At 40.9% G+C, this 23,211-nt stretch overlaps 1 protein-coding gene across 1 annotated transcript in view; it reads right to left on the minus strand.

The window, feature by feature from the left end:
• LOC126259503 (uncharacterized) overlaps positions 1 to 23,211 on the minus strand; it is a 1,382,428-nt gene that overhangs the window by 309,887 nt on the left and 1,049,330 nt on the right. The window contains exon 4 of the mRNA XM_049956351.1: positions 8,053 to 8,179. Within this exon, the coding sequence (XP_049812308.1) occupies positions 8,053 to 8,179 (127 nt within the window). The remainder of the gene's footprint in view (positions 1 to 8,052; positions 8,180 to 23,211) is intronic.

The raw sequence follows: 23,211 nt of genomic DNA on the forward strand, positions 1-23,211 counted from the left end.
CTGCTTTTCGCTGGATCATGTCGATCTCTTCTATTAATCCAACCTGGTAAGGGTCCCATACTGATGAGCAATACTCAAGAATCGGACGAACAAGCGTTTTGTAAGCTACTTCTTTCGTCTATGAGTCACATTTTCTTAGAATTCTTCCTATAAATCTCAACCTGGCGCCTGCTTTTCCCACTATTTGTTTTATGTGATCATTCCACTTCAGATCGCTCCGGATAGTAACTCCTAAGTATTTTACGGTCGTTACCGCTTCCAATGATTTACCACCTATGGCATAATCGTACTGGAATGGATTTCTGCCCCTATGTATGCGCATTATATTACATTTATCTACGTTTAGGGAAAGCTGCCAGCTGTCGCACAATTCATTATTCCTCTGCAGGTCTTCCTGGAGTACGTACGAGTCTTCTGATGTTGCTACTTTCTTGTAGACAACCGTGTCATCTGCAAATAGCCTCACGGAGCTACCGATGTTGTCAACTAAGTCATTTATGTATATTGTAAACAATAAAGGTCCTATCACGCTTCCTTGCGGTACTCCCGAAATTACCTCTACATCTGCAGATTTTGAACCGTTAAGAATGACATGTTGTGTTCTTTCTTCTAGGAAATCCTGAATCCAATCACAAACCTGGTCCGATATTCCGTAAGCTCGTATTTTTTTCACTAAACGTAAGTGCGGAACCGTATCAAATGCCTTCCTGAAGTCCAGGAATACGGCATCAATCTGCTCGCCAGTGTCTACGGCACTGTGAATTTCTTGGGCAAATAGAGCGAGCTGAGTTTCACATGATCTCTGTTTGCGGAATCCATGTTGGTTATGATGAAGGAGGTTTGTATTATCTAAGAACGTCATAATACGAGAACACAAAACATGTTCCATTATTCTACAACAGATTGACGTAAGCGAAATAGGCCTATAATTATTCGCATCTGATTTATGACCCTTCTTGAAAATGGGAACGACCTGCGCTTTCTTCCAGTCGCTAGGTACTTTACGTTCTTCCAGAGATCTACGATAAATTGCTGATAGAAAGGGGGCAAGTTCTTTAGCATAATCACTGTAGAATCTTAAGGGTATCTCGTCTGGTCCGGATGCTTTTCCGCTACTAAGTGATAGCAGTTGTTTTTCAATTCCGAGATCGTTTATTTCAATATTTTCCATTTTGGCGACCATGCGACGGCTGAAGTCAGGGACCGTGTTACGATTTTCCGCAGTGAAACAGTTTCGGAACACTGAATTCAGTATTTCTGCCTTTCTTCGGTCGTCCTCTGTTTCGGTGCCATCGTGGTCAACGAGTGACTGAATAGGAGATTTAGATCCGCTTACCGATTTTACATATGACCAAAACTTTTTAGGGTTCTTGTTTAGATTGTTTGCCAATGTTTTATGTTCGAATTCGTTGAATGCTTCTCTCATTGCTCTCTTTACGCTCTTTTTCGCTTCGTTCAGCTTTTTCTTATCAGCTATGATTCGACTACTCTTAAACCTATGATGAAGCTTTCTTTGTTTCCGTGGTACCTTTCGTACATGATTGTTATACCACGGTGGATCTTTCCCCTCGCTTTCGACCTTAGTCGGTACGAACTTATCTAAGGCGTACTGGACGATGTTTCTGAATTTTTTCCATTTTTGTTCCACATCCTCTTCCTCAGAAATGAACGTTTGATGGTGGTCACTCAGATATTCTGCGATTTGTGCCCTATCACTCTTGTTAAGCAAATATATTTTCATTCCTTTCTTGGCATTTCTTATTACACTTGTAGTCATTGATGCAACCACTGACTTATGATCACTGATACCCTCTTCTACATTCACGGAGTCGAAAAGTTCCGGTCTATTTGTTGCTATGAGGTCTAAAACGTTAGCTTCACGAGTTGGTTCTCTATCTGCTCGAAGTAATTCTCGGACAAGGCAGTCAGGATAATGTCACAAGAGTCTCTGTCCCTGGCTCCAGTTCTGATTGTGTGACTATCCAATTCTATACCTGGTAGATTGAAGTCTCCCCCTATTACAATAGTATGATCACGAAACTTCTTCACGACGTTCTGCAGGTTCTCTCTGAGGCGCTCAACTACTACGGTTGCTGATGCAGGTGGTCTATAGAAGCATCCGACTATCATATCTGACCCACCTTTGATACTTAACTTAACCCAGATTATTTCACATTCGCATTCGCTAATAACTTCACTGGATATTATTGAATTCTTTACTGCTATAAATACTCCTCCACCATTGGCGTTTATCCTATCCTTGCGGTATATATTCCATTCTGTGTCTAGGATTTCGTTACTGTTCACTTCCGGTTTTAACCAACTTTGCGTTCCTAATACTATATGCGCACTATTTCCTTCATTTGTCGCGTTGTGCGGAAGGTGAGAACTGCTCTGTGATGAGCGTACTAAGATCACTTATTCATCTCACCTAAGAAACTAAACAACTATGATAAGTATGATCTGTTTGTTTTCAAATTTGGTATAGTAGCTTTTATAATTTAGAAGAACAGTGTGTAAAATTTTCATGCGGATAACCTTAATAGTTTTGAAAATATGAAATACCTATTAAAAAAATACTTAACCGACACTTAAGAAAGTAAATTAAGATAGTAACAATAACAGTTTATATTTCTTCTGTTATTTTAAAACACTAACAGCACTCTCAGTGCGCACAAGTTACTTTTAAGGAATTTTAATTCTAAACTTTTAATAATTTTGTTTTCGTAAGGAAAATAATAGTTTAACAGTTGATGTTTATATTTTGTGTTAGGTTGGGAGTAGATGAGAGTGAATGTGTGTATGTGGCAACATACGTCAAATTTCAATTTTCTAATGTATTACACCACCCGTAAGTAGCAAGTGTTACGTAACCAGGATGTCCTGAATACGGTGAATCCCCCTAACTGGTGGATGACGTTTGTCTAGAATCGTTTGCTTTTGTAACAAGGCAGCCAGAAAGTAAGAGGATACTTAGTTCTAAAGTGTATTTCAAGCGTAGTTTTCTTTTGATTTTCGTTTAGTTTGGTTTTGTGGAACATTTTGTGAAATTTTGCAATATGAAATGACGTAGATGCATCTGCGAATGCTGATTGGAGTAAAGCGGTTTGCCCGCGAAATTGATCATGAAAGGTTAATCTGATTGGATGATCGATTTGATCAACCAATGAGAGAAAAGTCTTTCCTGCGTAATTGAATGAGTTATATGCCCTGTGAGCGACGGCATTCAGGCAGTCGTGGACTCGCTGTCGGACGAGAAGGTCATGTTAGATGTGTCCGAAAAAATTACCTGTAAGATGAATAAATGGCGGTTAAATCGCGCTCTGTTTATATTGCTGTCCTAGCAGATGCAATTACGGACCTTTTGGTGAAGTTTTGAGAGGTTTAGGAATGTTGGTTGCAGAATAAACCGCGTGTGAAACTATCGGCCTTTCCGTATGCATGTACAGAACATTTTGGCGAGCATTCTCTTTCAAAGAATCCACTGAAAAGGACCGAATGTGAATTCATTTTGTAACAGTGTGTTGCCTGTGCGAATCTCGTAAAATTTCGGGTTGCACTTAACACATTTCTGGCTGTCTTACGTGTGATATAAGCTGCACTAACTAGTAGTAGATGTAATACCAACGTAAATGTGGGCTTGGTGACACCATAAATGAAAAGGACCGTAGTACAACATCAGTATCCACAAACAAAAACTTTCAATGAAGGGAGGAAGCACCCACTTTGCACGTTATTAATAGAGATTTACAGGTTTATTTTGTTACTGCAGTTGCGCAAACTTTGTAATCGTAAGTATGGACTGTGGTGTTCTTCAACGCTGCTTTTCTCATCATCTACATAGTACCTACGAATGCAGAGCAGCGGGTGGCGAATGGACACTATACTGAGGTAGGTGGACATTAAGTAAATCGCAAAACGAGGCCCGCCAATCCCGCCCCGCCGCAACCATGATGAGCCAAACCATTATAACCGCCTGCTTAACAGCTTGTTTGTTCGTATTTGGAACGAAGAACATGACTGATCCTGTATATCAGGAATCCGACAGTTTGTTGGTAGGATTGTGGAGGTATGTTGCATTAGATGTCTACGTACACGTCATGTAATTCGCGTAAGTAAAGGACCACTGATTTGCCTACTCGTTGATGACGACTGATAGTGTCCCAAATCGGTTCCATAGGACATTCTACGAATTGGGTCACCGAAAAATCAACGTGAGTTCATTATAATGTTCCTCAAAGCACTTTAGCACGGCTCTGGATCCGAGACATGGACAGTTATACTGCTGAAAAAGACATCGCCGTCGGGGAAGGCAGCAAACATGAAGGAATGCAGGTGGTTCGCACCTGTCAGCATGTCTTTGATTACTACCACGGGTCCCATGCAAGCTAAGGAGAATGTCTCCCACAGAATTATATTACTGCCACCAGCCTATGTCAGTGGCGCGCTGTACTTTCCGAGCCGCTGTTCACCTCGATGACTGTGGGGACGACGATCGACCTATTGTAGCAGAAATATGATTCACCCGAAGAACCGACACGTTTTCTCTGATCGACGGTCGAATACCGATGGTTCCGTGCCCACTGAAATCGTAACTGACAACGTCGTTGGTTTGACACGTAGGGGTGGTCTGTTGCAGAGCTCTATGTTCACCAATGTACCATAAACGATATGCTTCGGAACACTTATCGGTGCACCAGCACTCTTCTCTTTCGCCATAGATGCCACAGATCACCATCTATCCTGCTTTACTGTGAAGAGAAGCGTCAGAACCACACGTTCTGTGAAGATTTGTGGACGCCCAACCATTTATTGCCTAACGGTAGTTTCGCTGTCCTACCACGTTCCGTAGATGCTCACTACAGTAGCACGTGATCATTTGACCAGCTTCGCCGTTTCCGATGTACTCGATCGGAGACTGTGTAATAATAATCTGACCTTTGTTACAGCCACTTATCTCAACGCATTTCCCCATTTGGAGTCCAAACCTTCGCTAGGGTGATTCCCCGTCCGTGTCTGCTCCTCTTAAATACTCTTGTATTCGCGTCACGTGCTCGCAACGCCACTAGGCTGCGTCCAACGTCGCGTTGGTCAGTGTTGATAACGTTTTGACTGATCAATGTATGCCGTTAGTAAGAGGTTAGTCTGAAACGTTCTTGGAATGGGACAGAAAGAAACGACTTACCTCAGTGACTTATTTTTATTTTGCCACTTAGTATCTCTGTGCACTAATGCACTTGGTCTAGCGACGTTCCGGTGCCTTGATCGCTTCTCGAAAATTTTATTCTTCCTGGGCTGTAAAACACCCGTCAACTCAGGTTGTCAGTTCTTCGATTAAAGATGAAGTCCGTCCACCGAGGAAAATTTTTGGGAAGAAATGGAAGTCTGACGGAACCAAATAAGGCGAATAAAGCGGATGTGGCAACAATTCGTACCTTAGTTCATAAATTTTTCCACGGCAATGACACAAGTGTGTGGGCGTGTATTGTCTTGATGAAAGATAATTTTTTTCCTTGCCAAGCATGGCCTTTCTTTGTTACTCTTTTGTTGAAGCTGGTGCAGGCGGTTACCGTGGTATTATTCTGTAGTTGTTTGGTCAGTGGGGAGGTTACCTCGAAGCAGCACCTCTCTCGCATATTAGAAAGCTGACGCCATGTTCTTACCGGTTCACCGTATTGCCATTGCTTCCTTTGCTGTTTCATAAATTGCTTGTTGTTCTGTCTCTAGGGTACAGTAGTGGAAAAAGTTTCATCTGTGATCACGAACCGGTGCAAGAAATCCTGTTGGTTGCTCAGAAATCGGGTCAAAGGTTTTCATTCTTGTGCGTTTCCGATCCTGGTTTAACAGTCACTGCACCCATCCAGAAATTTCTCGTATTCACTTCCACTGTTAAAACGTGATGTACAGCTGTTCAGATGTTATCCCTACAGCTTGATCCACCAAAACCATTTCGTGCAGTTCTTCAATAATTTCAGGATTGGTGGCGCATTTCTGCCGACCAGTAAGTGGATTATCATCTAAGCTGTCCCGATCAAATTGAAACTCGTTTGCCCACTCGACAACAGGTGGACATGAAGAAGCAGAGACTCACAGTGTCTTGTGAAGGTCAGCATGAATTTCTTTTGCTTTCGTACCTTTCTTGGGAAGTACTAAATCACTGATGGAATTTCGATTTTTTTTCCATCTACACAAATTAGTACAGGGAGAAAAGAAACGAAACATCCGCACAACAGATCTCTACCCAGAACGCTGATATGTCACGCGTTTACTCATATGGGATTAGGAATTATTACGCGGATGCCTCGTTGCGCTACCGCTGACACCTGCTGGTGATACCACGAAATTTTCAAACTACCCTCATAAATATCTGTTGCGTATTCCAGATTTCTTCAAACTAATGCTAAACTGCTACGTCCCTTTGTTTTACAAGGCAGAACGCGAATTCATTTTGTCAATATTTATTTTTCAAGCGTATTGATTTGGGCAGCTGTCCTCCCCTGCACCTCGCCGAGTAGGCCTGTGACATGTAGCAAAGATTTTCGTCTTCATGGCGGAAGCATCGCGATGTGCTGCGGGCACCACAGTACACCGGGAGCGTTGCCGAGCGGTCGGTTGGAGCAAGGTGGGGCAGTGGTTCCAATACTGGAGTCGATTTCTGGAGGATGACACTTCAAAGCCGCGTCCGGCCATCCAGATTTAGGTTTTCCATGATTTCCTTATATCACCACAGACAAACGCCGTGATGGTTCCTTTGAAAGAGCACAGCTAATTTCCTTCCCAACCCTAGACACCATCTGAGCCTGTGTCCCGCCTCTAATGACCTCGGCGTTGACGAGGCGTTAAACCCAGCCTTCCTTCCTTCTTTCCGAAGCGTCGGGGTCCATGACAGCACAACGGTGACCCATAAGTCATGAATCTAGGTCAAGGTTTAGGCCAAGTTTCGCGGATTTCGCTTCATGGTATCCATGATGTACCCAATAAGACTGAGTTCAGGATCTGCGGAGCTAGAAAAAACATGCACCCTCAGTTCAATGGAATGGACCTCAAATCACTTTCTCTGTATGTACATCTTTTTATAAATGGTTGCGGGACCCGGTTGTTCGATACAGGATGTCAGATACTGGTATTAGTAGATATTTGTTACATTGACAGCTTCAACCATCACCTGCCGACAGTTAGTTGGACATTCCCACATTTATCTAACAGTCAGCAGGTGATGATTGAAGCAATCACTGTAGCAAATATCTACTAATACCAGTATTGATGGCCCCTGTTTTGAACACAACCGAGGTAGAGTCTTCCTACACGTCGGACAGGTTTCTGAAGAAGGCGTAGTAAAACGCTGAAATTGGTTGCCAAATACAGTAATGTAGAAAACTGACGGCTCAAAGGTATTTAATTTGACATCCTCAAATCATTTTGTCGCTGTTCCAAAGCGATGGACCGTTGGTCTGGTACTGCAGGCAGTGTGTGCTTTCTAGGGGATTTTTCCACTTATGTTTATGCAAATTCAACGCTCGTACACGCCTTCACCTCAGAAAACACAACTTCAGAGCAGTTGAAATCACATAACTTTGTACGCTTCCACTGCCAGAGTTAGCTGACATAGGAGATTTCTTGTATCGTACCACTAAATAAGGTAAAAAATTATGACGGAGAAACCTAGCATACCTTTTTACATTAAGACGCGGTACGATACTCAGCAAACTATTTTGTCAGTTGAGATACGTTAAAACACAGAACATAGATTACACATTTCACGAAAAAATTCTGCATAGCAGCCCCCTCCCATAGTTTAAATCGACGACCGTCGCCAAAGAAAGGACGTATGGTCACAAAGTTAATGGAGGAAGTATTGCACCCTTGTGGGACACAAATGGCGTTGCGACATTTATCGTGAGTCGAGTCACAAGCCCCTAGGTTTTCGAGTTTCATGTCACATAGGGAAGATAGAGTTTACTTCTGGGCGGGATTTCTGTAGATCTGTTAAGCCTTGTACACATGAGCAGAAATATAATTTATGATCAAGGAGTGAAAACGAAAGAGACTCACCTGTCCTTGGACTTCTCCGCAAATAAGTGAAGCTTGGGCTCCGGGAAAACCGAGCGTGCGACGCACGTCACGTTGACGGAATCGTCTGTCGGCTTCGCTCGTCGAAAATCGAGCTCTCGTCCAGGTTCTGCAAGGGAGAAGAAACGGCTGGCATTAGAACGCGACGATCGCAGTGGAAATCCTGGAAATAGTCACAGCTGCGTCGGGAAGATAACGAGGACGATAGTGTCCTCTTTGTGTGAAAAACACGTGTGTCCCAAGGAGCACTTGCGTATGGTGAAGTAGGGCTCTTAAGGTGTAAATAATATAACATATGTAATTATAACCAATACATTTCGAAATATCGACCACGTAACGTTCTGTTTTCAGTTGTTCAATCTATTCTCTAAGTCACTGACATTTTGCGTTAATAATGCAGTTAAATCCAATAACATAAAGATGAACTGAACTTTGGATTCCAGATACATTCAGAACTAAGTTTTCCTCCATGTCACAAGCCTCACGTGTCATATCTGAAGCAACGATATGGTAGTTTACCAAGATGTGTCAGAACTGCAGATGTTGCTCAATGTCTTTCTCTTTATTGTAAGAGTATTTATTACTGAGCAAGAACGAGAAGATATTACATAAATTTTGGAATATTTTTAAGAGAACATGTATATTGGAGATATACGGTTGAGAATAATAGAGAAGTAGGAAATGTTAAGAAAATTAAGATCACACGTACGTCCCATTTACAAGTACTACAAACAGAAAAGATGGACAAAAGGCAGTGTCTGAGAGGGTTATACCACGTCAACAAAATTCTGTTCTCTGGACCAGTGAAGTATGTTCGACTCCTCTGCGGTAGTACAAGTGATTATGAATTAGGAGTATAGATATCAAAAAGATGACGAAAAAAGGAGGTAACCTTCTTTGCCATAGAGGGTGTAACGGGTATGAGTACAGATGTTTTTGTATGTGGTACCTTAATACGTAAATAGACTAGATCAGCCGTTCGAGAAAATTCAAACACTTCGCAAGAGTGTGCAATGATTTTCTCCACACAAGCAAACCAATGTCAAAACGAACTCTCTGTACAAAGATCTGCCAAAATCTTAGAGAAATCACACGCATCAATGTGTTGATCTGTTTTTCTCTACTTCGAATAGTCTTCTCTCAAACACGTCACGAACGTTGTGACCTGATGTTTACTTCATAGCCGTAAGTACATTGCTATGTGGACTATGCCTGTCAGTATATACTAACCGTTTTGCGTCCACACGTCCACACTACAGCACCTGACCCGCTGCGCAGGGGAGTATAATAATTAATGGCTTGCTATTCCCACATGTACTTGGATGTACTAACCAACCTAGTAACATTTGACTTGTAATACCTATAATTATTTGTCCACAACTGTCGTAAATACCGATGTAATGTTGTTCATTGCACCGGCTTCAGTAATTAATAGAAATATCTACACTTGTACCCTGTATTGACAGATTCCTGACAGGTTACGAAGGGAGTAACTTAGTCGGTAAGACTGTGCGGACCCCGTGAGTTGGCGCCGTTTAGCACACTGGACTCGCATTCGGAAAGGCGACGGTTCAAATTCGCGTCCAAACATCCTTACGACATCCTATGCCTGATGTAGTTAGATGGCTAGAGTACGCACATTGTGTAAATAGAAACCCATGATACTATTGTATGCAGGTGGCACTTGTTCTAATGCACCGAGGGATGTATATCATCATTCAGTTTGCGTAATGCCCTGAAGATTTCTAATGTAGTGCTGAAAACAGCCGCGTAATTACATGTTTTATAATAAGTGTAGCAGTCGTATTCTGTATTTCCACATATTGATGACCAGGCAGGTTGCCACGTCCACTTCAATGACGGATCGACGGATCAGCTGATCCTGATTTAGGTTTCCCGTAATTTGCCTAAATCGGTCCAGGAAAATGCCGGTACGGTTCCTCTGAAAGGTTACGGGCGATTTGCTTCCCGAACCTTGAAACAGTCCGAGAGTGTTCTCCGTTTCTAATGATCTGGTTGCTGAATGGAATTTAAAACCTAACCTTCCTTCCTCCCTCTTTTATGAAAAAACTTCGGAAATTTGTGGTATATTCGTATGGGACCAAAGTGGTGAGTTGATCGATCCCTAGGCTTACACACCAGTTACTCTAACTTAGGTTAAGGACAACACACACACCCATGCCCGAGGGGAGACTCGAACCTGCAAAGCGCCCTAGACCACTTATGAAAATTGAGCAACGATCCATTCTTTGATTCATCAAAACGTAACTAAAGCATTAATTCACTGCCAACTCACTAATAGACAAAAGAGTTAATGAAAGTGTAGTCCCTGGGAACCGTCTGCTCAGTTGACAGGAACTTTACATCCTCTATTACTTGTTGGAATGCATGAATAGTTTTGACGAATGTTTTAAGTTTTCTTCTTTTTTTGATGATTTACTCGGTGTCTAACTATTGTTAGTTTTTTGTACTAAATACTTCCAGTTTTTACTAAACGAGTTCGCTTATAAGAAACTGGACAAGCGGAGATTCAGATCCCTTCCGGCCTTCCAAATTCGGCTATTCTGTTGTTTCCCTACTTGGCTTAGGGAACTGTTGGGAACATTCTTTCAGATTCCTCAAGTCAAGTATGCATCCTGTCTCGAACAAAGTCGCCTTCGATGGGATGGGAAACTCCAACAACCCTTTCCTACCTTATCTATTTAGAACAGGGCTGGACACGGCGTGACGAAGCACACGCATGCAGCGTGTGTGGACCGTGGGCTGGCCAAAAACCGGCCTGTCAATCGGCTTTGCTCGGTACTTCTCAAAAGTATCCAAAACACTGCGACATTTCATTGAGTACTGCCGTATGGCATTTTTCGGTCGACAGTGCTCTGAGTTCGGCAGAATCGTACAGTCAGTGCTGTTTTTTCATGGTGTGAAGAACGTTCGCAGGTCCAGAGGTTGTTTGCACAAAAAGTGCACTCTAGCAATCCATAGTCACAATCCTTTAAAATGAATGGGAATGACAAAAGAGAGGATTGTGTCTTCTCATTTCGCATAACGTCCGGTACTGCATGTTCACTATGAAATGACATTATAACTCCAGGCAAAAGGAATTTAAAGATTAAGTTGACAATGAAACAGCAAAAAATTACAACGATCGAGAGATGATATTCATTGTTCTGTAGATCAAAGAGCACTTTGTGCTAAATTTTTCAGGTCTGGAGCGCGTGAAGAAATGTATCATACGAATAGTAAAATTTGTGAAGCCACACACATTATTTCACTGTAAGTTGCTATCATTTCCAATGGAACTGAACGAAGAGTATCGAGACTTCATACACGATTGCAAAGTACGTCAAGTTAAGGGACATGCCTGAAACGATTTTTCGATTTAAAACTGGCTATAGTTGAATTTATGAAGAAAAAAGGAGTGCAGGAACGAAAATTAGATCATCTGAACTGGATTGCAGACTTTGCATTTGAAGTCGACTTGACTATACTCTTCGTAGTGAGACATCTCGAGAGAACTTCTTTGTGATTAGATGGAGATGCATTTAAATAGAACATTGCGTGTTAGAACAGACGTATTCAAAGACAGTCCATTTTCCTAAGTTCACTGCTCTTAAAGAAAACGCGAGGTCTGTAGAATTCATTGTGGCCTTCAAAAAATTGAAAGAGTAGTTTTATAAAGCATTGCAGGACAGACTCAATTTTACGTCTGTTTCTTTTGTTTTTGAGACCATTTTCCGTTTGGTTGAAAGCGACCATGTGAATGTGCTGATGTAGCTGAGTATCTGCAAGGTAATTCCAGTTTTAATGACAAATCATTCTACGTTAAAACTCTGCAGTTTGTCTACATTTTCCTCAGGTAGATTTTTCTATGTCACCATAATGAGGTTACAGAAATGCTACAATAGAGCGATCGACACATTTATGTAAAAGACTGTTACGGATTATGCAACTAAATAAGTCACGACTACGGTGCATCTTAACTGTGAAACTCTGTGAAAATTGTCAGCGTCTGTTTGTATGCCGAAAGATTGTACTAGATAAAAATTATATTATGCCTTCAATGAACCAAAAATAATTAAATAAAACTGAAAATTTGTTTCGTTTGTGAGGTATGTTGTTGAGAAATGCAAAATATAAAACGACATCTTATGCAATGCGACTGTACTGCCATTTAAAAGTGGCACGTTCACAATTCTCCTCTTCCCCCTCTTCGCGTTCAGACAGCGTCGCGTGGTGATGGGCGAGATGCCAAACAAACTCCACTGCAGACGTTACAAGAGAGGCGTTGTGCATCATGGAGGGATTTAGTATTGAAATTTCGGGACAGTATTTTTCAGGAGGAGCCAGACAACATATTACTTCCCCCCACATACATCTCGCACGTTGACCACGAGGAGAAAATTCGAGAAATTAGCGACACTCATTCTTCCCACGCACTATTCGCGAACGGAACAGGGTTGGAGGCATCAGGTAATTGTACCAAAAGTACCCTCCACCACACACCATTAGGTGGCTTGCGGAGTATGATTTAGATGTAGATGAAGACGAAGCGAAGCTGAGCCCTTTGGCACTTGTGCTCAGGCATTCCGTTAGCCGAAATCTTGGCCGCTACCCATTTCAAAGTTGCAGTTTATTTTAGCATCTACTCATATACCAATTAAATTCTAACATTCTCCTACTGATGACATAATCGTTTACTTTTAGAATGTATTTTAAACGTATATTGTGTTAGCTTTTACTACACGTCTTATTTATAGTTCTCTTGAATGTCATATATTACTTCTGATACTCCCATTTACACTGTAACAAGAAAATTAATTGATAATGAGCTACATTTTGTTTTACAAGACACATGTACAGTAATGTCCTCGTGGTTCGCATTCCGCAAAAAAAGGTACGATGAAACCTATGTAATAGGCCTGTTTGACTAAGCGGATTGAAGACATGGCTATAGTAGAAACTATTGTAAGTAGGCTGTTTAGGTTTTTATATTGGTAACGCCACATAGCGCTCTGTATGGAAATCACTGGCTGTACTGTGTGCAGTCTGTGGCTAGTTTGCATTATTGTCTGCCATTGTAGTGTTGGGCAGTTGGCTGTGAACAGCGTGTAGTGTTGCGCAGTTGGAGGTGAGCCGCCAGCAGTGGTGGATGTGGGGAGAGAGATGGCGGAGTTTTGAAATTTGTAAGACTGGATGTCATGAACTGCTATATATATTATGACTATTAAGCAAATACATTGTTTGTTCTCTATTAAAATCTTTCATTTCCTAACTATGCCTATCAGTAGTTAGTGCCTTCCGTAGTTTGAATCTTTTATTTAGCTGGCAGTATTGGCGCTCGCTGTATTGCAGTAGTTCGAGTAACCAAGATTTTTGTGAGGTAAGTGATTTAATAAAGGTATAGGTTAATGTTAGTCAGGGCCATTCTTTTGTAGGGATTATTGAATGTCAGATTGCGTTGCGCTAAAAAATATTGCGTGTCAGTTTAAGCACAGCCATGTATAATTTTTCTAAGGGGACATTTCATATGGCGACCCTTCCAGAATATCTCACTGGAATCTTCTGATTTTTTCTTGTAGTTTGTGTAATTAGTGTAGCTTTTGTTTACTGCTAGCACGTAATTGTCGAGAGAATCTCCTTTGCAGTTGCAGTCTTTCACTGTCGTACAGTAAAACAATTGTGGCAGGCATTTAGATTTGCACCAAGTATTTCGCAGCTGCGCTTGCAATTAACTAGATATTATTTTAAGCGCTATGTTAATGTGTTCTCTTATTTTTGCTCTTCAAATTGTGCTTTTCTGTGTTATTGTGTGAAATATCATGACAATAATGGCGTGTGAAAAACGTAACACTAGGCTCCAAAGTAAACTGAGAAATAATAGTGACGACGAGCGTAGCTTACCAGCACCACTGTGTAATGAATTAACAGACATTCGAAGTAGTAATTTGGTGACTGTGCATAGGGAAATGGAGCGGGTGTCAAATAATGGTGTAGACAGTGAAACAGGTAGTGAACAGGGAAGCTTTATCGATCGATCGATCGGCAACAGCTCCCCTCAGGAATAGGGAATGACAGAACACAATATTGCAAATACTGTAGACTCAGGTTTTGGGTTCTCACCGTTTTCTCAAGTGAGTCAAGACACATTTTCCGCTTGTCAAAATGTGAATGTTGCCGGTGCAAATTCACTGCCGAAAAGCACAGAGGAACATGTTTCAGACACCAGTGCATTGTTATTACAATTAATGCAACAAATGGGACAAAAGCTTCAAAAGTTAGACACAATGGATCAAAATCCGCAAAAGTTAGACACAGTGGAACAAAATCTTCAGAAGTTAGACACCTTGGAACAAAATCAGAGACAAACACAGCAAAAGCTTCAAAAGTTAGACACCACACTTGAACAAACACGTGAAGATTTAACTACTGAGTTACATAACATTGAATCGAAATGTCAAAAAGTCTGTAATGACGTAAAAACACAAATTTGTGAGCATTTTCAACCTACTTTTTCGCGGCATGAAAATGCATTACAGAATCACGAAGCAGCCATAAAAGAACTGCAAACTATTGTTCATGAAAATCATCAGATCTTGCAAGCTAAAATTGACTCAGTTGCATCTACTGATTCGGTTACGCAACTTGCAAAAACACAGGAAAACTTAAAGGACACAGTAGATACTCTGAAAATTGGTTCAGAAAGACACATGGAGGAAATTAGTTCATAATCAGAGAAAGTACTCGAACTTTCGGATCAGCTAAATAATTTATCTACAAAGGTAGATGATGATCTGATTCACACAAGACCTGTAGCCTTCACTGACACTGAAGAGTATGAGAAAATAAAAAAATTCAAACAAAATCAAAATCAAATCAATACACAGCACAAAAGAGAAATTCGAGAAGTACAAGATCAGTTGGCACAAGTAATACAAGAATTACATATTTCAGAGGACACTCGCGCTCCAACACGGGAAGAGGAACTTAGAAATACGGAAAAAGCACAAAATAATATCACAGGGCATTTCGGAAATTATGAAAGAAATTGGCAAAGTGCACAGAATTTTGAGATGGAACCGCCGACACGACGTAACAATGACCGATATGCGACTCGCCGACATGATGATTTTGACTATAAGCTGTTTATTACTACACGTAAATTCAAAACATTTAAGAATTCCGGCAACGACATTCATCCACAAGCGTGGCTTCATCAATTCTCTCATTGTTTTCCTCCCAACTGGTCATTAGAGCACAGATTAGAATTTATGTGTGGCTATTTAGAGAATGAACCAGCTGTAAGAATGCGATCGGTCATTCACGATTACCACAGTGAAGGGGAATTTTATCATGCCTTCCTCTCAACATATTGGTCTCAAGCTACACAAGCCTGAGTAAAACATAGCATCATAATGATGAAACATTTCGAACAATCTGAATTCTCCAGTCTTGTGAAATATTTTGAAGACATGTTGCACAAGAATCAGTACCTGTCAAACTCATACAGCCCCTCAGAACTCATCCGCATTTGCTTAATCAAATTACCTGAACATTAACGACAAATTATTTTGGCAGGACATTGCAAAGACGACATTGAAGCTTTTCAGGGACTCTTACAAGAATTAGAAATTGACACTGACAATCGCAGAACGCGAAAACAGGAACACAACAATTACAGGTCACATCCGTCGCAATTCCGCGATGAAAGAAATAATAACTGGACACGACAAGGCTGTTCTCACAACAGAAATCGTAACCAAAACAGACACCACCCGTATGACAACCTCTGGCAGAGTAATAGTTACAGAGAAAGTTCGCATTTCCTTAGTAATGAATACGACAGAGGCAATGATAGAAACAGACAATTTGGTAACCCGAACTATTATTATCAAAGGAGACAGAATAATTTCAGACGCAACAGTTCAGCGCGCTCTTACGATTCAGGGAGAAATTCTCCACCATGTGACCGACAAGAAAGAAACTGTGGAATCTACCGACATGACGACAGACGGTATGATCGTAACGACAGACCTGAATTGCATCAGAACTGGCGAAATTGAAACAGGGCAGGGCCCTATCGACACTGTGAATTTGTAAAAGTTAGGTCTCCAAATCCCAATAACGACGCGCGCCAACAAAGAGACAATAGACAATGACTCCCACAACAGGCAGCCACGTGCGTCGGCTGGCTCAGAGAAAAATAACATAGACGCTAACCTTGAGACAAATTTTAGCATTCTTTAACGACATATACCGCATGATAATTGCGTTCAAGTTAATTTGCTGCGTACTGAGAAAAGGGTAAAAGATTGCACCACATTTCACATGTAAAACAGTTTATTGAGAGATAATCTGCTTTTTAACTTCGTCTTTTCCATAAAACTTTTCACTTCACATTACTAGTACGCTTTGTCAGACTTAGAATCTGTTAACATGCAACAATGTTTGAAGTTAACTATCCAGTTGAGAACCAAGAAAACATATTTAAACATAAATTGCGAATGCATTGTTATGGTGAACAGACGACACAGTTTTATTGTGTGTGTACATTCTTGCTTGTTAGTTGCTCGATTACGTAACGACTAAAAGGCTCACATGCTTAGAACATTTACCAGTACTGCTAATGAGATTTTAGTGGAACATTTTGGTTTACTTGAAAATACATTCTGGATTTAAAGTACTTTCTGTGAGATACCAGATGACACAGTGGTTAGTTTATGTGACAGCTTCACGATTTTATCACGACGCTACTAATGAGTGACAATTTACAATGTTTCTTTTGGGGTGTATCTGTTTTATATCTGCACAGTTTTTCTGAATTCTTCTGGAAAGTAAAACATGTTTTAGTAGTAATTTTTGTGGTATAGCTACAATGAGACAGCCTTTTGCATAGCACAACAATACGTTACAGCACAGTACTTTCTTGATCACGGTAAGGTACGTAATAACTACGATATCTATACGCAAAGCACTTCACTTTTGTTTATGATGAGGTAAGTACATTGACTTCTGCAGAACTTAGCTTTCGGAGGACGATAACTACGACACTTAAACAGAGATTATCTTACAACAAGACGCACAGTTTAGCGCTACAGTACACGTATCTGAGTGACTAATTTTGTACGTAAAACATTTACTTTTAAAGATTTTTGAATTACAATGATACAAAGGTTTTCCGTGATACATTTCATTCCATTGCTGTAATCTGTAACACCTGAGGGTATAATTACATTCATCTTCAGGGGGTATATGCTTACTTTGTGTACCATGTGTTTGGCAAGCACAAGGAGCCCTAGCTAATATGGTATTTGCTTATACAACTTTATACTTCGGTACAATATTTGTCTAACACATTAATTACACAGCTATCTGATAATTTAACTGAGAGACAAAATTTTTTTTACTACATCAGTGACACATGTTTACGCAATTACACAGTTGGATAATTTCATACTTATGAAATTGTATTGTGTCTGTACTTCGTGAACTGTTCATATTTTTTCAGAACCATTGTGATGCAATGAGAGCTTTGAATGATGTATTTGTTAGGGGATCATATTTTTAAAGTACGTTTGAGGTAGATGACACTATTTAAATGAGCAGAGAATTTTTTTTAAGTTTTGAAATTATTGCAGAAAGCTATGACGTTTTTGAGATTTGACTGAGGTGTTATGACATTATTACGACGACGATGTGTATTATGCTGTTGAGGTATGTTTATGATAAATAAGCTGATGCTATATGAGGAATTTGATTATGCTACGTATCTGTTATGATGAAATATTGTAGAAGTGTCGATGATATGTAAACTCCTGGAAATGGAAAAAAGAACACATTGACACCGGTGTGTCAGACCCACCATACTTGCTCCAGACACTGCGAGAGGGCTGTACAAGCAATGATCACACGCACGGCACAGCGGACACACCAGGAACCGCGCTGTTGGCCGTCGAATGGCGCTAGCTGCGCAGCATTTGTGCACCGCCGCCGTCAGTGTCAGCCAGTTTGCCGTAGCATACGGAGCTCCATCGCAGTCTTTAACACTGGTAGCATGCCGCGGCAGCGTGGACGTGAACCGTATGTGCAGTTGACGGACTTTGAGCGAGGGCGTATAGTGGGCATGCGGGAGGCCGGGTGGACGTACCGCCGAATTGCTCAACACGTGGGGCGTGAGGTGTCCACAGTACATCGATGTTGTCGCCAGTGGTCAGCGGAAGGTGCACGTGGCCGTCGACCTGGGACCGGACCGCAGCGACGCACGGATGCACGCCAAGACCGTAGGATCCTACGCAGTGCCGTAGGGGACCGCACCACCACTTCCCAGCAAATTAGTGACACTGTTGCTCCTGGGGTATCGGCGAGGACCATTCGCAACCGTCTCCATGAAGCTGGGCTACGGTCCCTCACACCGTTAGGCCGTCTTCCGCTCACGCCCCAACATCGTGCAGCCCGCCTCCAGTGGTGTCGCGACAGGCATGAATGGAGGGACGAATGGAGACGTGTCGTCTTCAGCGATGAGAGTCGCTTCTGCCTTGGTGCCAATGATGGTCGTATGCGTGTTTGGCGCCGTGCAGGTGAGCGCCACAATCAGGACTGCATACGACCGAGGCACACAGGGCCAACACCCGGCATCATGGTGTGGGGAGCGATCTCCTACACTGGCCGTACACCACTGGTGATCGTCGAGGGGACACTGAATAGTGCATGGTACATCCAAACCGTCATCAAACCCATCGTTCTACCATTCATAGACCGGCAAGGGAACTTGCTGTTCCAACAGGACAATGCACGTCCGCATGTATCCCGTGCCACCCAACGTGCTCTAGAAGGTGTAAGTCAACTACCCTGGCCAGCAAGATCTCCGGATCTGTCCCCCATTGAGCATGTTTGGGACTGGATGAAGCGTCGTCTCACGCGGTCTGCACGTCCAGCACGAACGCTGGTCCAACTGAGGCGCCAGGTGGAAATGGCATGGCAAGCCGTTCCACAGGACTACATCCAGCAACTCTACGATCGTCTCCATGGGAGAATAGCAGCCTGCATTGCTGCGAAAGGTGGATATACACTGTACTAGTGCCGACATTGTGCATGCTCTGTTGCCAGTGTCTATGTGCCTGTGGTTCTGTCAGTGTGATCATGTGATGTATCTGACCCCAGGAATGTGTCAATAAAGTTTCCCCTTCCTGGGACAATGAATTCACGGTGTTCTTATTTCAATTTCCAGGAGTGTATATGTATAATAAGGTAAGGAATAATGAGTTGTGGTTAGGCACTCTGATTTGTGGAAAAGGTTGTTGGAAACCAAGAATCGTACTTTAAGCGTTATGAAATGTATGTAAATGCGTGAGTGTATTACAGTGCCGACGAAAATTTTTTGGACAGTTACATCAATAGGATTTTGTTTCTACACATTTGTAACCAAATTCTCAACCAGTGAATATTTTTATATCATACTGCCACTGTAGCAGAAACTGCTGTCGTAAATATTTCAGTAAGAAAGATAAGTGACCTTGACGTAATGCATTTTGGGCGCCCAGCTGAGAGGTAGTCGTCTGACAAAAGAAAGCCATTAGGTGCAAAAAAAAGAGGTCATTATCCTCGTTAATGACATTTATTTATCGAAAGCATGGCAAATATGACACACTCAAACTTGAAAAGATATGATTACACTGTGCAGCTCTTAATTTATCATATTTACTATAATGCCTAATGAAATGATGAGAAACATTTTACATCTATTGTCTTTCTAGTTGAGAGATTGCTCATTTTGTTTCCAGCTGTGTTGCACCATTGGTTTTATAAAATAAAATGCATTTGCTAATGTGAACACTTTCTGTCACAGATCTATTAAATAATAATTTTGTGATCCATATTCTTCGAAAAAGGAGCACTTGGAATGAAAAGAACAATAAAAAGGGATTAATAACAGTAACTGCATACATAATTTTCTTTTCAACTACTTGGTAATTTTTTTGGTGGAATAACTCCTTGTGTTGCACCACTTTAATGACATAGATATTAAGATGTGAATAGACATTTCCCTTTCGTACATTGTTGTCTTTAGTGTAATATTTTTTCTGCTTGAGCTTTGTCATGTTTAGATATAAGTTATTGCATTTGCTGCTGCTGTTTGCCAGGCATAGTGCTACTAAATTTCACTTTGTATTACTCTGTTAAGCTAGTTTTACTACTGATTTATTTTTCTTGTTGCTGCACATTGGCTCATATTAGTTGTAATGTTGTATTTGCTTGATAATTTAGATTTACTGTAGCTTGCTTTGCCAATTTCCATTTTTTTGTCATTGCTGTTTGTGTTAATTGTTTTGTGCTGCTGCATTGCCTCGTCCCTTAGTTTAGCATCTGAGCTCAGTAGATTGAAGTTAGCTTAAGATGGGGTAGGCTATATGTTATCCCCGAAAATGACTTTACCCGGCAGCCACGATGTGTTATTGTAAATGTCCTTAAATTCATTACGATTATTCTTGAGGATATTTTTTTCTGTCATTGCAACTACAAAAATGCTTGATTTTTTTCACCAGACGCGTTTCGCTTTATTGAGGTAAAGCGTCATCAGTAGTCTGTAATTATTTACATTTTGATTTGCTTTTAGATAGAAAAACTGTTGGTTAAGAATAGGTTGATTTGTACTTACGGTGATTTTTCGGCTGATATCTCTCTTACATCGGGAAATACCGTCTGATAGCACATCGTTATTTTTCTCTGTTAGACACTGATAATTTTGGTCTAATTTTCAGATGTTCTGCAGCACTATGCATCTCTTATGTTTCTCGAACACACTTTTATGCACACCACTGTATTCTGTTTGTTTTTGTTCCGCAAGTATGAGTTGTTGTTTGTGTTTTGTATTGTTGCCAACATAACCTTTCCACTGCGTTGCATTTGACCTACAACATTTTTTTCATTAGATTATTGTATGTGTGCAATTATATTTAATTATGTTTCTGTGTATTATGTAATGCGTAAGAGGAGAGAAAGAATAGCGATGAAGGAATTTTTTTTTTTTTTTAGGGGAGAGGGAAACCATGATGAGTGGACACAAGTATATAGCAGTTTGAGGGAGAGTGAGTTAGACGAGAAGGTGAGAAGCGAGAAGTGAAATGTAGCTGTGAGTGAGGGAAGGTGGGGGTTGTGGGAGAGGGGAGGATGGAAAAGGGTCTTTTCTTTTCATGTCAGTTCATCAGTTATTCTATACAGATTCTGGTTTCCAATATTTATCTGGTCATGTAGTAACTGTTTATTTTATGTTAATGCTTTTTGAACGTGGAAATTTTCTTGGAGAGGGAGGAGGTGTTCGTCTGATTTTTGTGATATTTATATCGTTTCTGATATTGCTTGGTCTATGGTGTTCTTCTTTTAGATGATCTGCAAATGCTGAATTATCTGTACCGTATTTAAATGCTCTGATGTGTTCTTTATATCACATGTCGAATGTCCTGCTAGTCATTCCAGTGTAAACCTCCTTACAGTCTCTGCTACTGAGCTGATAAATACCAAATTGTTGGTATCTGTCTGGGATGTGCTTTAGTATGGAATTGTTCGATTTGTAAGCAATGTTTATGCCTTGTTTTTTGAATATGTTGCCTATTTTGTGAGGGAATTTGTTGTGGTAGGTCATTGTATGCAATTTTCTTTGTTGCAGTGCAGGTTGTAGGAGTTAGTGTGGTTCGGTTAGTTTTTTTCATTATTTTTCTTTTTTTTTTTGTTTAGTTTGTCTACCGTTGTTTATTTGCGCCTATTTTTAATTCTATTTGTTTTATAATAGCTAACTCTTTTTAGTTATTAGAAGTGATTGAGGGGATCCTGTTCAGCCTTTTAACATGTATTTGATTCCAGAATGGCCCGCATCTCGTGGTCGTGCGGTAGCGTTCTCGCTTCCCACGCCCGGGTTCCCGGGTTCGATTCCCGGCGGGGTCAGGGATTTTCTCTGCCTCGTGATGGCTGGGTGTTGTGTGCTGTCCTTAGGTTAGTTAGGTTTAAGTAGTTCTAAGTTCTAGGGGACTTATGACCACAGCAGTTGAGTCCCATAGTGCTCAGAGCCATTTGAACCATTTTTTGATTCCAGAATGAGATTTTCACTCTGCAGCGGAGTGTGCGCTGATGTGAAACTTCCTGGCAGATTAAAACTGTGTACCGGACCGAGACTGGAACTCGGGACCTTTTCCTTTCGTGGGCAAGTGCTCTACCATCTGCGCTACCCAAGCACGACTCACGACCCGTCCTCACAGCTCTACTATCGGAATTATAGATGTATCTGACTGATGCTTGTTTGTGGTTCTTTGGGTGGTTTGAAGTTGCATTTAAGATAATGTCACTTGTTGTGGGATTTCTGTACATGTCAAATGCATGTTTATTATTCTCTTTTCTTATGGTTTCATATAAAAAAAGTTGGGTGTGTTTTCTTGTTCTTCTTCTATTGTGAACTTTATGTTTTTGTGTACAGAATTTATGTCTTTGTGTAGTTGATCTATTCTGTTTTTAGGTTCATCTACCATGCATATTATGTCATCCTTGTATCTGTACCAGTAGATGACGACGTAGCTTTTCTTCGTTATTATGTCTTCAAATATTAATTTCTCTGTGTGATTCATGAAAATGTTGGTTAAGTTTCCTGAAATAGCTGAACCCATGGATAAACCTTCTTCTTGTATATAGTATTACTGATTGAAATCAAAATAATTTTGTCGTGTTATTAACTGTAACAATTTTATCGTTTCATCTGTGTGTTCATGAAGTAGTTGGTTGTGTGTTTTCAGGTTTTCTTCAATTACTTTTATGGTTTCATTAACAGTGACGCCACTGTACATACATTCTACATCAAATGAGAACAATGTTGCTGTGTCAGGGACTTTTGTGTCCATTAAATTATGTTCTACCAGTTGAGAGGTATTTCTGATTGGTCCAGCATTTTATAGTTTATAATACTGGGTGAGCTGTTTTGCTAATAGGTATGTAGGAGCTGCTCTGAAATGTACTATTAGACGAACTGAATAATTTCCTTTATGGACCTTCAGTTGGCATCTGATGTTGGTGGCTTGAGTGTTTTTTTGTACAAGTCTCTCTTTCTCGCTGCCTGTAAATGTATACTCCATGTTTTTGAGTGTGTTTTTAACATGTTTGAAA

This window comes from Schistocerca nitens, chromosome 5, assembly GCF_023898315.1.
Source record: "Schistocerca nitens isolate TAMUIC-IGC-003100 chromosome 5, iqSchNite1.1, whole genome shotgun sequence".
Lineage (NCBI taxonomy): Eukaryota > Metazoa > Arthropoda > Insecta > Orthoptera > Acrididae > Schistocerca > Schistocerca nitens.